At 59.2% G+C, this 15075-nt stretch overlaps 1 protein-coding gene across 4 annotated transcripts; it reads right to left on the reverse strand.

Annotated features, from left to right (window-relative positions):
• Positions 1-4531: 4531 nt before the first annotated feature.
• On the reverse strand, positions 4532-11130 carry LOC134497509 (uncharacterized). Of its 4 annotated transcripts, XM_063303191.1 has the most exons (15): positions 10868-11079; positions 10473-10788; positions 10263-10382; positions 9672-10038; positions 8971-9069; positions 8729-8810; positions 8405-8607; positions 8069-8311; positions 7726-7824; positions 7252-7445; positions 6961-7135; positions 6173-6329; positions 5753-5906; positions 5321-5432; positions 4537-5082 (listed from the first exon to the last, which is right to left on the reverse strand). In XM_063303191.1, the coding sequence occupies exons 1-15, from the start codon at positions 10939-10941 to the stop codon at positions 4904-4906; spliced, it is 2574 nt and encodes an 857-aa protein (XP_063159261.1). In that variant the 5' UTR covers positions 10942-11079; the 3' UTR covers positions 4537-4903. The 4 variants fall into 4 exon arrangements, with proteins under 4 accessions (XP_063159264.1, XP_063159261.1, XP_063159263.1 ...); XM_063303194.1 differs by lacking the exon at positions 5321-5432 and having other exon boundaries at positions 4532-5082; XM_063303193.1 differs by lacking the exon at positions 10473-10788 and having other exon boundaries at positions 4541-5082; positions 10868-11130.
• Between the last annotated feature and the right edge of the window lie 3945 nt (positions 11131-15075).

A 15075-nucleotide genomic window follows, 5' to 3' on the forward strand; every position in this document is an offset into this window, starting at 1 on the left:
GCCTCCGGAGCAGCCCTTTCCTCACGAGTCCCCGGGGCCTCGACCCACCCAGTCCTTGTCCATCCGACTCTGCCTGGGGGGCCTCTTCTGCCCACCGCCCATGCCTCGCGGCAGCCGGGTCGCTCCGCCTCCAGTCACCCCAGCAATGCAAGGCGGCCCCGAGGCACGCGCCGCCCCAGGAGGAAGGGCGCGCGACTCCGTCTCGGTGGTCCCACGGCCGGGAGGCTGCTGCGGCGGGCGGCGGGGCGGGCGGCACCAGAGCTGCGCAACGCCCAAGCCTTGTTGAGCTGCGGGAAACCGAGGAGGAGCTGTAGGGGGGGCGGCGGCGGGCTCGCGCCTCCGTTCGTTGGCGGCCTCCTCATTAGCAGTCTGCGGCTCGTCCGGGGCCGAGCTTGGCGGAGAAGCTGCGCGCCCACGCCCGCCCGCCCCAGCCACCCGCAGCCTTCTCTTGTTCCACGGCTGTCTCGTGCAGTCAGGAACGTGGGGAGAGGGCCTCCGCTGACTTCTCGCCCCCCCCCCCGCCCGCCATGCGGCACCCTAACCTCAGAGCAAACCCGACCGCTTCCTGGGTCCTAAGCACCCGCGGCGAAAGCGGAGCGGCGCGGGGCATCGGGAGGAGGCGTGACCAGAGAAAGTGGGCTTCTCTGGACGGACCGCGCCCGGCCCCGAGGCAGCGAAGCGACGGCCGCCGTTCTTCTGCCAGCCTCAGAAAGGACTAAGGCGCCGGGAGATCCGGCCCAAAAGCGGCAGGCAGCGAGGCGTCTGAACACAGCCTTCTCGCGTCGAGCCTCCCCACCGCGGACGACCTGGGGTGGGGGGGTGTCGTTCTGGGGCTGGCCAGGGATCTCGAGCGCTGTAGAAGCTGGGAAGCCACGTGCCTAAGGCGAGGCGGGTGGAGGTCGCCCCTTAGGGGCCCGTCGGGTATGAGGTGCCGGAGGCGGCGGGGGAGACGCCGGTGTCCGAACTTGACACGCCTCCACGGAGCGACTGCACGGGGAAGGCACCTTGTCCTCGTCCGCTTCATCCGCAGATGCAAGTGAGCAGCTGCTCCCCCGCCTAAGAGCCTGGGAAGACAGCAGCAGCTCTGCTCGACCCGCAGAAGATTGGGGCCCAGGCATGCCCCCCAGCCGGCGGAGGCTCCGGCTGCCTCTATGGCGCACCCTCCCCCGCCCCTCTGTGTCGGCTGCCCCCCTCAGCCCTTTCCCCGGTGCTCGGCTCCGGGTGCTTGTTGTGTTGTTTATTCGTCCAGTCGCTTCCGACTCTTCGTGACTTCATGGACCAGCCCACGCCAGAGCTTCCTGTCGGTCGTCAACACCCCCAGCTCCCCCAGGGGCGAGTCCGTCACCTCTAGAATGTCATCCATCCACCTTGCCCTTGGTCGGCCCCTCTTCCTTTTGCCATCCACGCTCCCCAGCATCAGCATCTTCTCCAGGGTGTCCTGTCTTCTCGTTATGTGGCCAAAGTACTTCAGTTTTGCCTTTAATATCATTCCCTCAAGTGAGCAGTCTGGCTTTATTTCCTGGAGGATGGACTGGTTTGATCTTCTTGCAGTCCAAGGCACTCTCAGGATTTTCCTCCAACACCACAGTTCAAAAGCATCGATCTTCCTTCTCTCAGCCTTGCTTATGGTCCAGCTCTCGCAGCCATATGTTACTACGGGGAACACCATTGCTTTAACTATGCGGGCCTTTGTTGTCAGTGTGATGTCTCTGCTCTTAACTATTTTATCGAGATTGGTCATTGCTCTTCTCCCAAGGATTAAGTGTCTTCTGATTTCCTGACTGCAGTCAGCATCTGCAGTAATCTTCGCACCTAGGAATACAAAGTCTTTCACTGCTTCTACATTTTCTCCCTCTATCTGCCAGTGATCAATCAAGCTGGTTGCCATAATCTTGGTTTTTTTGAGGTTTATCTGCAAGCCAGCTTTTGCACTTTCTTCTTTCACCTTCATCATAAGGCTCCTCAGTTCCTCTTCGCTTTCAGCCATCAAAGTGGTATCATCTGCATATCTGAGATTGTTAATGTTTCTTCCAGCGATTTTAACTCCAGCCTTGGATTCCCCAAGCCCAGCACATCGCATGATGTGTTCTGCGTACAAGTTGAATAGGTAGGGTGAGAGTATACAGCCCTGCCGTACTCCTTTCCCACTCTTAAACCAGTCCATTGTTCCGTGGTCTGTTCTTACTGTTGCTACTTGGTCGTTATACAGATTCCTCAGGAGGCAGACAAGATGACTTGGTATCCCCATACCGCTAAGAACTTGCCACAATTTGTTATGGTCCACACAGTCAAAGGCTTTAGAATAGTCAATAAAACAGAAATAGATGTTTTTCTGAAACTCCCTGGCTTTTTCCATTATCCAGCGGATATTGGCAATTTGGTCCCTAGTTCCTCTGCCTTTTCTAAACCCAGCTTGTACATCTGACAATTCTCACTCCATAAATTGCTGAAGTCTGCCTTGCAGGATCTTGAGCATTACCTTACTGGCATGTGAAATGAGTGCCACTGTTCGATAGTTTGAACATTCTTTAGTGTTTCCCTTTTTTGGTATGGGGATATAAGTTGATTTTTTCTAGTCTGATGGCCATTCTTGTGTTTCCCAAATTTGCTGGCATATAGCATGCATTACCTTGACAGCATCATCTCGCAAGATTTTGAACAGTTCAGCTGGGATGCCGTCATCTCCTGCTGCCTTGTTATTAGCAATGCTTCTTAAGGCCCATTCAACCTCACTCTTCGGGATGTCTGGCTCTAGCTCACTGACCACACCATCAAAGCTATCCCCGATATTGTTATCCTTCCTATACAGGTCTTCCGTATATTCTTGCCACCTTTTCTTGATCTCTTCTTCTTCTGTTAGGCCCTTGCCATCTTTGTTTTTGATCACACCCATTTTGGCCTGGAATTTACCTCCAATGTTTCTAATTTTCTGGAAGAGGTCTCTTGTCCTTCCTATTCTATTGTCTTCTTCCACTTCCACGCATTGCTTGTTTAAAAATAATTCCTTATCTCTTCTGGCTAACCTCTGGAACTTTGCATTTAATTGGGCATATCTGTCATGAGTACTGATGGTGAGCAGGAGGGGGGCCCTATCCAGGGGGGAAAACGCATGCGTAGTACTGAGGAATTAAGCAGCCATTCAAAGAGACACAGATCAGACCCGCCCTAAGTTTCGGGGTTTATCGGTCTGGGTTTTTCCCCATGCTTCTTCAGTTTGTTAGGATTCTGTTTAATGTAGCAGTAATAAACACTAGAGACCTGCTCCTTGTCTCAGCGTGATTTCTGACTGTTAGGACAATATCTCCCCCTATCGCTGTTGCCTTTTGCTTTCCTTTTTTCTTGGGCTACTTCTAGTATCATATTCTAGAGGTGACGGACTCGTCCCTGCGGGAGCTGGGGATGTTGACGACCGACAGGAAGCTCTGGCGTGGGCTGGTCCATGAAGTCACGAAGAGTCGGAAGCGACTAAACGAATAAACAACAACAACAACTTCTAGTATCTCAGCAGACAGCCATTTTGCCTTCTTGGTTTTCTCTTTCTTTGGGATGTATTTTGTTGCCGCCTCCTGAACAATGTTGCGAACTTCTGTCCAGAGTTCTTCCGGGACCCTACCTACTAAGTCCAGTCCCTTAAATCTATTCTTCACCTCCACTGCATATTCCTTAGGAATATTAGTGAGCTCATATCTAGCTGATCTGTGGGTCTTCCCTAATCTCTTTAGTCTGATCCTAAATTGTGCAAGAAGAAGTTCGTGATCTGAACTACAGTCAGCTCCAGGCCTTGTTTTTACCGACTGTACAGATGTCTGCCACCTTTGGTGGACCTGCCCAGCTTCCCCAATGGGGCCAACCAGTCCGATCCCAAGGATCTCCCCCCTTGCAGCCCTCAACCTCTGCCAAAATCTTGGCCCTCCCACTGTTCGGGGTCCCCTTTCTTGCCATGCGGGCACCTGAGGATGCTTGCAATTGACACGGGTCGTCTCCAAGTTCTGTTCTTTGACAAGGTCTCCCACAAGGCCACTGCACTCTATACTGACCTGACACTGAACAGAGGTGGGGACCAGAGCAGCGCAACGCTCAGCTCTTTGGGACCAGCCTGGCACAGGTGGCCATCTTGGGGGCTGCCAGGGATGAGTCAAGAGATCAGCCGAAAGGGCAGGTAACCAGAGCAGGGTTAGGATTAGGAGGCCCTCCCCTCCCCTCCTCTCCCCTCCCCACTCCTCCCCCACTCATGACCGCCTTGTTTTTTGGGAAGGCCTGATCTTCTGGCACACGCCTGGCAGCATTTCCACTGGAAAGGGGCAGGGCAGTACAGAGAGAACCAATGTGCGTGGCGTCATTGTCACTGCTGTCCTCCGCAGAAAGGCCCGCCTTTGCAGCCTGATCAGGGAAAGGAACTCCAGATCACTTAAACAGTTAAAAATAAGGCATTGTTTTATTGGAAATGATTAAGGCACGAAGCATGGTATCTCCCCTCTGCTCCCCCCACCCATACCCAGCACCACTGAGCTCAGTGGGACGCGCCAGAGGACCTTACAGGAGCCTTCTTCCTACCCCTACATGCCCCCCAGCAAAAGTGCAGCCAGCCCTTCCCTCCTTGATGCTGAGCCTCCGAAGCTCAGTGGGTCTAGGGCAGCGAGGTGGCTCTTCCCACCTGCTACTCGGGAGGAAAGCCTGCGCCCCCTCAGAGCACCAGGGCAAACGAGTGCAGAGCGAGGCCAGAAACAGAAGCCGAGGCCTCACCCCTCCCATCCTGCAGGGGAGGCGTCATCCCCGAGCCGTCCACTGTGGCAACCCTGGACCATGAAAACCAGCCCTGCCAGGTCTGTCCCTGAAGGGGACCACGCTGCAAAGCACCTGCCCTGGTAGTCCCAGGACAGGGCCCTGCAGAGCGAGGGGCAGCCTAGTGTCCAGACTCTTCTTCCTCCAATGCCTCTGCCAGGGACAAGACCCGCAGGCGGCTGCTCCGGACGCTGGCGAGGGTGGGGCAGGCGGCCAGGAGGTCAGCCACGCCAGCAGCTGTCACCCCCGAGCCGTCCAGGTTGAGCTGAACCAGGGACACTTGGCCAAGGAAGCGGAGCCCTGGGGAAGGGCAAGCGGGGCAGTGAGGAAGGCGGTCCGAGGGAAGAGGCTGCCTCCCTCGAGGTGGGATGCCAAGGTGGGCTTGCCTTCTGGGCAGCGGGAGGACAGCTGTGGATTACACGCTCTGCTCCGGCTGCCTGACTGTTGCCCGCGACCCTTTGCCCCCTGCCTGGCTCCCACTTGCCACCAAATACTTTAGGCCAGGCCAGGCCAGCGTTCTCCCCATGGCAGGCCCTACCTCTGTCTGTCAGGAGGGTGTGGCTCAGGTTCAGCTTGAGCAGCTGCCGGCACCGAGCAAGCCCCAGCCTGGCCACGGAGTCCCCCACCGCTGTGCTCGCCAAACTCAGCACCTGGGAAAGAGGGGGAGGAACCGTGGCACGGCCGGCACCCTTTGCCGGGGCGGCAGAGGCACAGTCCCTGCTCCATGGATGCCCAGGCGCCTCCCGGTGTGGGGACCCACAGAGATGGTCTCAAGGGCAGCACGCAGCAGCCGTTACAAAGACCCAAGGGCAGAAGCGCTCCTCAGGTCCCAGGGAGGGAGAACGATCTGGCCGGCAAGATGCTGCTCAGGGAGCCCATCTCAACCAACCCAGCGCAATTCCGGTCTCCTTGCAGAGTCCGTCTCCTGGTCTGGACAACCTCGAAGGGCTGGCAGTGCGAACTGGAGTACCTGCAGATGCGGGAGGCTGACGACACAGTGGGCCACCCCGGCGCTGGAGACAGACAGGCGGTCCAAGCACAGCTCCTCCAGCAGCTGCAGGGCCCGGAGGTGCTGAAGCCCACAATCCGTGACCAGCGTGTTAGCAAGTGACAGGCGCCGCAACCTGCAAGAGATCCACGCAGCTGCCCGAGCCTCACAACGCATGTCGGAAGGGCAGCAGGCAACTCACGAGACAGGGAGGGCAGCCGCGTCATTGCTGGGCGGGGGCAAAGGCTGTGGCCCCCTGCAGGCCTCAACAGCGGAGGACAGAGCTCGCCTGCCCCCTACTCAGCCTTTTGCCTGGAAGCTACTCCTTGATGGAGCTCAGTGGGGGGGCAGGGAGCTTGGGACCAAGAGCTGTGGGAAGGGGGAGGCCAGGGGGCCCCTCACCTGCCCAGGCGAGGGAGAGGCCACAGCCCCTCGTCCGTGATGTGCATGTAGTCGGTCAGGTCCAGCTCAAGGAGGCCAGCCAGGCGACAGACAGCAGCCAGACCGACGTCGGTGACCGTGTGCCGGTTCGGCAGCCCCAGCCGCGTCAGGGGAAGAGCTGGAAAAGGGAGCCGGGAGAGCTGGATGACTGAGCTGCTGGAGGCCCATGGCTCATCACCAGCAGCAACAGCCCCCTGATGAGCACTGGCCAGCAGGTTCTGGTCAGCCTCAGGCTGCCCTCCGTCCTCCTCTGCATTTTTGCAGATGTGGGGCTGACAGCCCCCCCCCTTCCCTGGAGGCCAGTGAGGGCGGGCAAGGGGACAGAGGAGCCTGGGAGAAGCACAGCATGTCCCACCCCAGGTGGATGCACCCAGGGTGCCACAGGACGGAGGGCCTCGGCTCAAGGCTGGGTTCCCACAGCACAATTTCTGGCAGGAGACGTAACAGCTGCAATGGCTCAACATGTTCAGCTCTGCAAGACTCCTGAGGGAGGTGGGGAGCCAGCCAGCTTAGGATTCCACACCACATGTGAATCAGCCACTGGGCAGATCCAAGCAGCCACTCCTTCCCTCTGCTGCCCGCCAGCCTTGCCTCGAGAGAAGGGGACGGGAGCTCTGCATTGCCAACACACCCCTTTGCCAGCAGCAGGGAACCCAGCTTGGCCAACCCATGATGGAGGGGCCTGTTTCCGCCTGGATGGGTGGTCAGCCCAGGTTCTGCTTGCCAGGAAGCCCAGCTCTGCCCTGTACCTGCAACCAGTTCCAGAGCCCTGTTGCCGTCGACTGAATGGACTCCAGAGAGCGTCAAGCAGTGGAGGGCTGGGTGCGAGGAGAGGGCCCCAAGGGAGGCTTCACTCACGCGGGTGCCATCCAGATAGAGCCTCTGCAGAGCCTCCAAGCGCCGTAGGGACGACACATCAGTGATCTGGGAACACCGGCCCAGCGCTGTTGGAAAGGCGTCCCCCCATCCCAACACCCCAAATCCCCCCACTCCAGGCCGCCGAAGCTGACGTCAGAGCGGCCGCTGAGCTCCCCACTTACGCCCGTTTGCTTAAGGCTGAGCTCCCTCAGCTGGGGGACGCACTGGGGCAGGAGACGGAGTGTGTCCTCCGTGACGCTGGTCTGGCTGAGGCTCAAGTGGGAGAGGGCAGGGGGTGCCGCCAGAAGGAGCTCTGCCAAGCCACGGTCCGATACGCGGGTCTGATCCAGCGCCAGGTGAGACAGCTCCGACAGCCCTGTGGATACGCAAGGGGCTTGAAGGGGGGAGGTGCCACCCCTCCTACTTCACGTGCCACCCTCCTCTCTGCCTGCCAATTTAGGATTTAGGCCCACCAGTGCAGAGAGCAAGGGCTCCCATCCTGCAAGAGGAGCCATGCGGTGGAAGGGCTCAGGAGCCTTCTCCTTTTGTTCTCCGAACTGGAGAGAAGCTGATCCTCCATCTTTGCTGGGCAGAAGGGCAAAAGGTGTGTGTGTGTGTGTGTGTAATGTGTGTGCGCACGTGCACACCAGGCATACCTTTCAGGAACTGCAGGCAGTTGTTGGTTAGCTTAACGCAGGCCGAGAGGTTGAGGCGCTGCAGGTGGGGGAGACGCTGCACTACGGAGAGGCCGTGGTCTGGGAGGAGGAAACGTGGGGGGGGGGGCTGCTCAGCTTGGGCCCCCCATCTTGCTCCTTGGGGGACGGGGGCCCACATGAAGCCACCCAACATTCTGTCCCCGCCATTCCTGCCATTTCCTCCCCTCGTCCTCCTCGCGGTTGGGGCAACAAAGCTGCAGGCTGGGCAAGGTGGGCGCAGACCCGCTCCCGGTCGAGGCAAGAGGAGCAGACGGCCCACGGGGTGTGCCCCCTCCCCACGCACCTGTGATGAGGGAGCAGGAGAACAAGCTGAGCTGGCGAAGGCTGGGGAAGGCCTGCAGCTGGCACAGGAGCTGGTTTGTGGTGTACGGGTAGCAGTCCAGGCAGAGCTTCTGCAGGCGGCAGCCGAAGAAAAGCCGCAGGTTGCGTGGGTGGAGCAGGGCCTGCTGCACCATGTACTCCAGGAGGAGCTCTGCCAGCCCGGGGGTCAGCATGGCCAGGCTGCTGCAGTACTGCTTGCTGGGAGCTGGGGGAGAGACAGGCAAGTGGGCAGCTCAAAGCCCTGGAGCTGGGGCTGGGGAGCAGAGAGGGAGGGGTGGGCACCAGGGAGGGCCTCTACCTGAAAGGAGGGCAGTGGTGCCCTGCAAAGACAGCTGGAACAGTGAGGGCACTGAAGGGGGCATGTGGGCTGCAGGGGATGCTGAGCCAGGCCGGCTCCTCTCCCCCTGGCCATGGGCGGCTGCTTGCTGGAGGCGCTGCTCAGCTGCCTGGGCTACCGCAAGGGGCAGTTCCAGGGGTCCTGGGCCGCTCCCCTCCGTTTCCCTGGGGGCAGAAAAGAACAAGTCCATCAAGCAGCCCCTGCTCCCCCCCATGAAGAAGAGGGCCTCTTCTGAGCCTGCCCGTGGTAGCAGCTGGCTCCCCCCAAGGCTGAAAATGCCCCTACCGCAGCAGGTTGCCCCCTCGTGGCCACTGGTGCGGGGGCCCTGCGCTCCTTCCAGCAGGTTCCTGGGCAGTGGGCGGGACACCTTTGACACGACACAGAGAAGAGGGCTGGATAAGAGGCCCGAAGCACCTCCCCTGCTGGGCTCTGCCCTCCTGGCCAGGGAGACCCCCAGTCCGCTACGGGGAAGTGGGCCCTTGGGCGGGGCAACTGGCTCCCTCCCTGCCTCGAGGCTGAGGACTGACCTGGCGGAGCCCACGGTTCCACCAGAGCCTCCTGTCCCCTGGCGGCTGCCGGGTGGTCCTGCTCCATAGGTTCCTCAGAGTCCAGCTTCTGCCCCTTGCCTGTCAGAGACCCCCAGAGCAGACGTGGGGAGGGGCACTCCTGCCAGCCAGCCCCCTTCCTCCTGGTTGCCTCTCCTTGGAGGTCCAGAGACTCCAAAGCCAAGAAGGACTGTGCCCCCCTCCTACCCTCCAGGCCAGGGTGAGGGGGAAGGGTAGGAGAGGGCAGCCCACGCAGTGGTGGAGCTTCGGCCAGTTGCTAGAGGAAGCCCAGCTGCCCATCCCCCACCCCCGCTTCCTGGGACCCTGCCTGCCTGCCTGCCGGCCTGGCCTGTCTGTAGCCACCTCACCCAGCGCTTCTAATGCCCCGCAGGCTGCAAGCTTGCTGTGTGGTGGGAAGAGCAGAAAGGGGAGCCCAGCTTGAAGAAGATGCAGCACCCTCAACTTCATCCTTTCTCCTGGGAAAAGACCCCGAGGCCGAGGTCGCAGCGCAGAGGCCTCTCCTGGGCCAGCTCCTGGGCTCCTCACACAGCCCGAGGTCAAGGGGCAAGTGCTGCCCACAGGGAGGCAGGCCCAGGAATGGTGCGGGGGTGGGGGTGTGTGCCAGCAGCGCTGACCAGGCACAACTGGAGGGAAGCGCTCCGGGCCCCACGCAGTTTGCTCACCCCAGCGGCGGCGGGACAGGGGCGGCCCCGCCAGACCCCCCTGCCGGGCGGGGGAACCTGGTTCTGCCGGTCGCTCCGCACTCCGCGGGCAAGCGCTTCCCTCCGCCGGGGGCGGCTCCGAGGGGGCGGGCGGGGCGGCCCCCGAGGCTGGGTCCACAACACAGAGGGTGGCCCCGGGGGCCAGGCCCAGCGCCAGCAGCGTGAGTGGCAGGTCGGCGGGCCCGAAGCGCCGCTTGGGGAAGCCCTGCAGGAAAAAGCAGGCGGGCGAGAGCTCGGGGCGCAGCGACAGGAGGAGCCGGTGGACGCTCTCCAGCGAGGAGTCCGCCGGGAGGCACCTGCGCAGAGGCTCCCCAGCGGGGAGGCGGATCTGCGGGGAGAGAGGAAAAGAGGTGACTGCCGGGAGACCGCGTCTTCCGCCGCCTGCCCGGAGGAGCCGCCCGCGCCCTCTGGCCGCCCGGCTCCGCAGCTCGCCCGCCTCGTCTCAGAGCCCCCTGCCCGTCAGCCAGGGGACAAAGAGAAGCCCCTTTCTCCCGCGCCATTCGCCCCCTCGGAGCCGCCCGGCTGCCCCCATGGCGAGCCGCCGCTTCTCACCACGAGCAGGCACTGCGCGTCGCCGGGAGGCTGCGTCCCGCCTCGCGGCGCGGGGGGCCGGGCCGTCGCCCTGTTCTGCCGGCGGTCGTCCGCGATCCTCTGCAAGGCCAGTTCGCGCTCCTGCGAAGCGAGACGGAGGAGAGCCAGTCGCCGCGAGCCCCGGGAAGCCGGGCGCCCTCGGGGTCGGTCGGACGCGAGGCGGCAGCTCACCCTCTGCTGGGTCCTCCTGTCGGCTTTCAGCTGCTGGACCAGCTGCTCCCGCCGCCGATCGGCGAAGGCCCGGTTCTCCGCTCTCCCGAGGCGGTCCCGCGCGGCCGGCTCCGCCGAGGCCCCCCCGGCGCCCGCGGGGAAGAGCCGGGGCTGCGGGAGGCCGCCTCCCGCCGGCTCACCCGCGCCCGGCCCGTCCTCCGGGGGCCGCCGGGGGGCGTGGAAGGCGTCCGAGGCACGAGGCTCCGAGGCGCGGGGGCGGAGCAGGAGGCGGCGCGTGGACGGCGGGGGCGCCTGGTCTGCGCCCTCGCGCAGCAGCCTGGCCCCGGGGAGGAGAGACGGTTAGCGGGGACCCGGGAGCTGGAGGACCGCCCGCCCGCCCGGCGCCCGGCGCTCACCAGTCGGCCGCCTGCGGGGCGCTCAGGCAGCCGGCGCGGATGGCGGCTTGCACCTGCCCCTCGCTGAAGCCCATCTCGCGCAGCGTCCGCAGCAGCTCCCCGACCGTCTGCAAGGGAGGAGGCAGCTAGGCGGGGCCGGCGGGGCAGCCCGAGGCCCGGGACCCTCCGAGCGAGAGCCGCGGGGCAGCCCGACCGGTTGAACCGCTGCCCGTCCCCCCCGCAAGCAGCGCTCCCACCCACCGCGGGCTCCATGGCCAGGCAGCCCCGGGGAGCAAGGCGGAAGGGGAAGCGCCGCCGCCGCCCATTGGCCAGACCGCGCTCCGCCCCCGCCCCGCCCCCAAGAGTCGGGAAGAGCGGCGTCTCTGTTGCTTTCCGGGTCTCCTTCGCAGCCGGCCACGGTGGCGGAAGCGGCCCGGCCTGGCCCCGCCGCCAAGCTGCGCTCAGAGCCGGGTCCGCGTGGAAGCGCCCTTTCCCGGGGCCGAGCCGCTGCTTTGGCGCCCCCCCCCGCACGGCAGCTGCCGACGGGAGTCGTTGGGCGCCCGCCCGTCCTTCCTCGGCTCGACCCCAAGGCCCCTCTGCCTCCTCGGGGAGCCCCTTCCTTCCAGACGGATTCCGGCTCCCATAATCCCGAGCCTCCGTGGCTGGGAGTTGATAACCCGCGCGATGCTGATCTGCAAGATCTAGTAGTTGAAGCCAAGGAGCAAATTTAAAAAATGGGCCCAAAATTAAATACAGAGAAGACCAAACTAATGACCATGGGAATAGCCCCCAGCCTTAGAACCGGCAGTGAAGACATCGAAGCGGTGGAGAGCTCCTGCCTTTAAGGATCAACCATCAACAGCGAAGAAACCAGTGGTCAAGCAATGCAACACAGACTGGCACTTGGTACAGGAGCCATGCAGGCCTTGGGAAAGATATTCAGAGACTAGGTTTTGTCTTATTGCGCAATTTAGGATCAGACTAAAGAGATTAGGGAAGACCCCCAGATCAGCTAGATATGAGCTCACTAATATTCCTAAGGAATAGATTTAAAGGACTGGACTTAGTAGATAGGGTCCTGGAAGAACTCTGGACAGAAGTCCGCAGCATTGTTCAGGAGGCGGCAACAAAATACATCCCAAAGAAAGAAAACCAAGAAGGCAAAATGGCTGTCTGCTGAGACACTAGAAGTAGCCCAAGAAAGAAGGAAAGCAAAAGGCAACAGTGATAGGGGGAGATATGCCCAATTAAATGCAAAATTCCAGAGGTTAGCCAGAAGAGACAAGGAATTATTTTTAAACAAGCAATGCGCAGAAGTGGAAGAAGACAATAGAATAGGAAGGACAAGAGACCTCTTCCAGAAAATTAGAAACATCAGAGGTAAATTCCAGGCCAAGATGGGTATGATCAAAAACAAAGATGGCAAGGGCCTAACAGAAGAAGAAGACATCAAGAAAAGGTGGCAAGAATATACGGAAGACCTGTATAGGAAGGATAACAATATCGGGGATAGCTTTGACGGTGTGGTCAGTGAGCTAGAGCCAGACATCCTGAAGAGTGAGGTTGAATGGGCCTTAAGAAGCATTGCTAATAACAAGGCAGCAGGAGATGACGGCACCCCAGCTGAACTGTTCAAAATCTTGCGAGATGACACTGTCAAGGTAATGCATGCTATATGCCAGCAAATTTGGGAAACACAAGAATGGCCATCAGTTGGAAAAAATCAACTTACATCCCCATACCAAAAAAGGGAAACACTAAAGAATGTTCAAACTATCGAACAGTGGCATTCATTTCACATGCCAGTAAGGTAATGCTCAAGATCCTGCAAGGTAGACTTCAGCAATTCATGGAGCGAGAATTGTCAGATGTACAAGCTGAGTTTAGAAAAGGCAGAGGAACTAGGGACCAAATTGCCAATATCCGCTGGATAATGGAAAAAGCCAGGGAGTTTCAGAAAAACATCTATTTCTGTTTTATTGACTATTCTAAAGCCTTTGACTGTGTGGACCATAACAAATTGTGGCAAGTTCTTAGCGGTATGGGGATACCAAGTCATCTTGTATGCCTCCTGAAGAATCTGTGTAACAACCAAGTAGCAACAGTAAGAACAGACCACGGAACAACTGACTGGTTTAAGAGTGGGAAAGGAGTACGGCAGGGCTGTATACTCTCACCCTACCTATTCAACTTGTACGCAGAACACATCATGCGATGTGCTGGGCTTGGGGAATCCAAGGCTGGAGTTAAAATCGCTGGAAGAAACATTAACAATCTCAGATATGCAGATGATACCACTTTGATGGCTGAAAGCGAAGAGGAACTGAGGAGCCTTATGATGAAGGTGAAAGAAGAAAGTGCAAAAGCTGGCTTGCAGATAAACCTCAAAAAAACCAAGATTATGGCAACCAGCTTGATCGATAACCGGCAAATAGAGGGAGAAAATGTAGAAGCAGTGAAAGACTTTGTATTTCTAGGTGCGAAGATTACTGCAGATGCTGACTGCAGTCAGGAAATCAGAAGACGCTTAATCCTGGGAAGAAGAGCAATGACAAATCTCGATAAAATAGTTAAGAGCAGAGACATCACACTGACAACAAAGGCCCGCATAGTTCAAGCAACGGTGTTCCCCGCAGTAACATATGGCTGCGAGAGCTGGACCATAAGGAAGGCTGAGCGAAGGAAGATCGATGCTTTTGAACTGTGGTGTTGGAGGAAAATCCTGAGAGTGCCTTGGACTGCAAGAAGATCCAACCAGTCCATCCTCCAGGAAATAAAGCCAGACTGCTCACTTGAGGGAATATTAAAGGCAAAACTGAAATACTTGAAATATTTCCAGGTGACCATTCCCTCACCTATTCACACCCCTCACACTAAAAGTGTAGGAGCCCACACTATAGAATGGATTTCTTATTTATTTATTTTATTTATCGCATTTCTTCACCACCCATCTCGACAAGCAACTAGGCGGTTTACAATCAAATTAAGATAATAAAAGTTTAAAATACCATAAATATTTTTATTTTATATGTAATATTTAATATTATTACTGTACAGCACAAATAATAAAACAGCCAGTTAAAAACAACAAATACATGCATGTGGAGAGGAACATGAGCTTCATTTTCTGTTGTTTGGCAGTCAGCGTCTAGGTGGTGGGGCCCTGTCAGGCTCACACGCGGGGCAAGTGGATGGGCAAGCAGCTGCCTCAAGGCAAGAAGGCGGGTCCAGGGAGAGTAGGACCAGAGGGCATTTTGGACAGGAGGACTGAGGCTGCCAACCTTCCCCCCTGCAGGCTCAGCCTTGCTACTGTACTGCTAAACTCAGGGCACCGTCACCCCCAAATCTGTGCTGTGGGGGCTGGTCGGTACACCCAGGCCTCAGGACAATGCTGCTGTTCTCACAGATCCTTACTGGAAGCTCCCGGGAAGGGCGGGGTCTTTGGCCACGGTCCCCAATTTGCCAGGCAGGTCGCAGCACACATTCTAGCCTCCTGTTGTCCTTACCGGCTTGATTAAAGGGAAGGCCTTCAATTACCTGAACATCCTGAGGTGAGAAAGAGGAAGTGGTGGTGGCTGAGTCTGCACCCACTTAGCCAGGCTAGAGGAAGGCCCAGAGGCTGCCAGCACACAATACACCAAGTGCATTGCATGACTTCTGCACTTGGCTAGACTTTTTCCTCCTGATTTTGCATTGCTGGTTCTGTGGATTGTGCGAATCCCTCGGACGGCTTGTTTGAGCAAGGAAGGCAAGCATGGGGTTGAACTGCGTTGGTTAAGTCCTGTTTCTCCTTTCCCCCAGAGGCTCAGAGGCTGGCAAGAGGACAGGGCAGCCACTGGGCCTCTGGTCACCACAGTGTGAGGCCATCAGAGGCCAGGCAGGGAAGCCAGGGATCAGGCAGAAGGCCCAGCAGCTGCCCGCTTAGCAGCTCAGCTGCTTCTGCCCCTGCACCTCCCAGACAGAGCCTGCAAAGTGTCTTTGCTAAAGGGGCAGGCAGGGCTTCCTTTCCTTCTGGGGAGGCAATATCTCCCCAGTCGCGGGGGTGGGGAGAGCAGGGGAGCAGGGGGAGGACCGGGCCCTGAGAGAGGTGGGCAGGCCTGTGTTCCCCCGCCCTGCCCTCTGCCCTGGCAGCCCGGCTGGGATTGGAGGCGGCCGGGTTAATGACTGCCAGAGGTGTGGGGGTGGTCAAGTGGCCACCGCCCCCCTCCCTCCCTCTCCAACACCCCTGC

This window comes from Candoia aspera, chromosome 4, assembly GCF_035149785.1.
Source record: "Candoia aspera isolate rCanAsp1 chromosome 4, rCanAsp1.hap2, whole genome shotgun sequence".
Taxonomy (NCBI): Eukaryota; Metazoa; Chordata; class Lepidosauria; order Squamata; family Boidae; genus Candoia; species Candoia aspera.